This window comes from Phaseolus vulgaris, chromosome 11, assembly GCF_051622355.1.
Source record: "Phaseolus vulgaris cultivar YP4 chromosome 11, ASM5162235v1, whole genome shotgun sequence".
Taxonomy (NCBI): domain Eukaryota; kingdom Viridiplantae; phylum Streptophyta; class Magnoliopsida; order Fabales; family Fabaceae; genus Phaseolus; species Phaseolus vulgaris.
In genome coordinates this window covers 47,111,237-47,113,532 of record NC_143508.1, presented here as the reverse complement: position 1 = coordinate 47,113,532, position 2,296 = coordinate 47,111,237, and the positions used below count along the sequence as shown (strand labels likewise).

Genomic DNA, 2,296 nt, shown 5'->3' with positions numbered 1-2,296 from the left:
TATAAATAAATTAATTTTAACTTACATGATAAAGTCAACTAAATTTTTTTCTCTGTGGCTATACACTAGATTTAGCTTATAATTAATGAGTTTTTTCATGGTCTTTTATTGTCTGTATTAGGGTAAAAGTTTTACAAAATTATCAAAATAAAATAATTTTTTAAAATTATGAATTTAGGACTAATCGTGTCAACGTAAAACATTTTTTTAAGAAAATCATACCAAATTAACATGATTTCTTATACGTTAATACGATTTTTATTTTTATTTTAACACTTTGACACAACTTTATGTTGATGATGAGTTTAGAAATTATGGTTGTTACACCCAACTAATTCCAAATTTGTAACTTTCAAAAAATACACCCAATTTCGATCATTTGTTAAAAAAATTTCCTAGTACATTAAAAAAGAAGTTCGTGAAAAGGAGTGCAGTTGGAACTTAATGAAGAGAATGTTGAAAGTTCCATGCTTCTTACTTTTCCTCCCGCAGACGTATGCAACAAATTTCTTCCCTACAAGGCACGCTACTATCTCACTATCTGACACGGTCTTCTTCCCAAATTTCTTTTCTTTTTTATAAAAAGTTTTATGATATTAAAAAAATAAAAAATACAAAAATATGAAAAATTAAATAAAAAACATGTTAACAAAAACGATATATAACATTATATATATTAATAAAAACTTTAAGAACAAATTAATAAAATCTTATTATATTAACGAAAAAATTCTCTACAAAAAAATCTTAAATTAGTTAACTTATTAGCAGATGTATTATTTTCACTAAAAATGTAACCTTAAAACCTTTCAAAAACACAAGTATTCCATAGAATCATCCATGAACACTTTTTCTTCTATCCAAACTTTACTTCATACATGCATTCACCAGCTATAAATACCTACCTCACCACACTCTTCAACCAAACCAACAACACTACTCACACAACCACACTCATGGAAATTAACATGGCTTCCCTCAAACAACTTTCACCCCTGTTACTCCCTCTGTTGCTCATTTCCCTCTTCAAACCCTCCAACGCCGCAGGAATCGCCGTCTACTGGGGTCAAAACGGCAACGAGGGAACCTTGGCCGACGCATGCAACACCGACAACTACCAATTCGTTAACATAGCATTCTTGTCCACGTTCGGCGGCGGCCAGACCCCGCAACTGAACCTCGCTGGCCACTGCGACCCCTCCACCAACGGCTGCACCCAGTTCAGCGACCAGATCAAGGCGTGCCAGAGCAAAGGCATCAAAGTGCTGCTCTCACTAGGTGGCGCCAGCGGCAGCTACTCCCTCAGCTCCGCCGACGACGCAACACAAGTTGCCAACTTCATCTGGAACAACTTCCTCGGCGGGCAGTCGAGCTCCCGTCCGCTGGGCGACGCCGTCCTGGACGGTGTCGATTTCGACATCGAAGCAGGCAGCGGCGAACACTGGGACGAGCTGGCGAGAGCCCTGAAGGGGTTTAGCTCCGTGCTCTTAGCCGCTGCACCGCAATGTCCGATTCCCGATGCTCACTTGGATTCCGCCATCAAAACCGGGCTCTTTGACTATGTGTGGGTGCAATTCTACAACAACCCTTCTTGTCAGTATTCCAGTGGCAACACAAACAGCCTCATCGATTCCTGGAACCAGTGGAGCACAAGCCAGGCGAAGCAACTGTTTTTGGGAGTGCCGGCTTCTACAGCAGCTGCTGGAAGTGGGTTTGTTCCTTCTGATGTGTTAACCTCCCAGGTTCTTCCTGCCATCAAGAGTTCTTCCAAGTATGGTGGAGTCATGCTGTGGGACAGATTCAATGATGGTCAAACTAAATACAGTGATGCTATCAAAGGAAGTGTTTAGTTTCTTTTTAGGTTAACATTACAGATCCATATATATATAAAGATATTCTGTCTTGGAATAAGTAGCACCTTCTGTGTGGGATTTATTTTGTTCCTACAGATATCAGAGTGGTGTGTTATTATATGTAATAAGTTATCAAAATAAAAGGAAGTAGATGACTTTCAAATATAATAGTTTTCTTCATTCATCTTCTAGTATCTATCCTAGACTATTATACAACCGGCACAAACATTTCATACATACTCCAAAATTTGAACAATAGATTACATTTTGCCCAAAAAAATATACTTTATGTCAAACTTATAGAATTCCATTCCTATAAATAAGTGTACTTTATACCTTGAACAATAACTATTGTTTTACCTTCAACAATAGTCTGATCATATTAATTTCAAAATTACCTTAACGTCCGACGCTCTCCCATGACGTGTGTATAGATATCGTTG

The 2,296-nt window shown here is 37.8% G+C and overlaps 1 protein-coding gene across 1 annotated transcript; it reads left to right on the top strand.

Annotated features, from left to right (window-relative positions):
* Positions 1–891: 891 nt before the first annotated feature.
* On the top strand, positions 892–2,037 carry LOC137828469 (acidic endochitinase). The gene has a single exon (XM_068635072.2). It carries the CDS (start codon positions 957–959, stop codon positions 1,848–1,850), a length of 894 nt encoding a protein of 297 aa, XP_068491173.2. The 5' UTR covers positions 892–956; the 3' UTR covers positions 1,851–2,037.
* Positions 2,038–2,296: the final 259 nt, after the last annotated feature.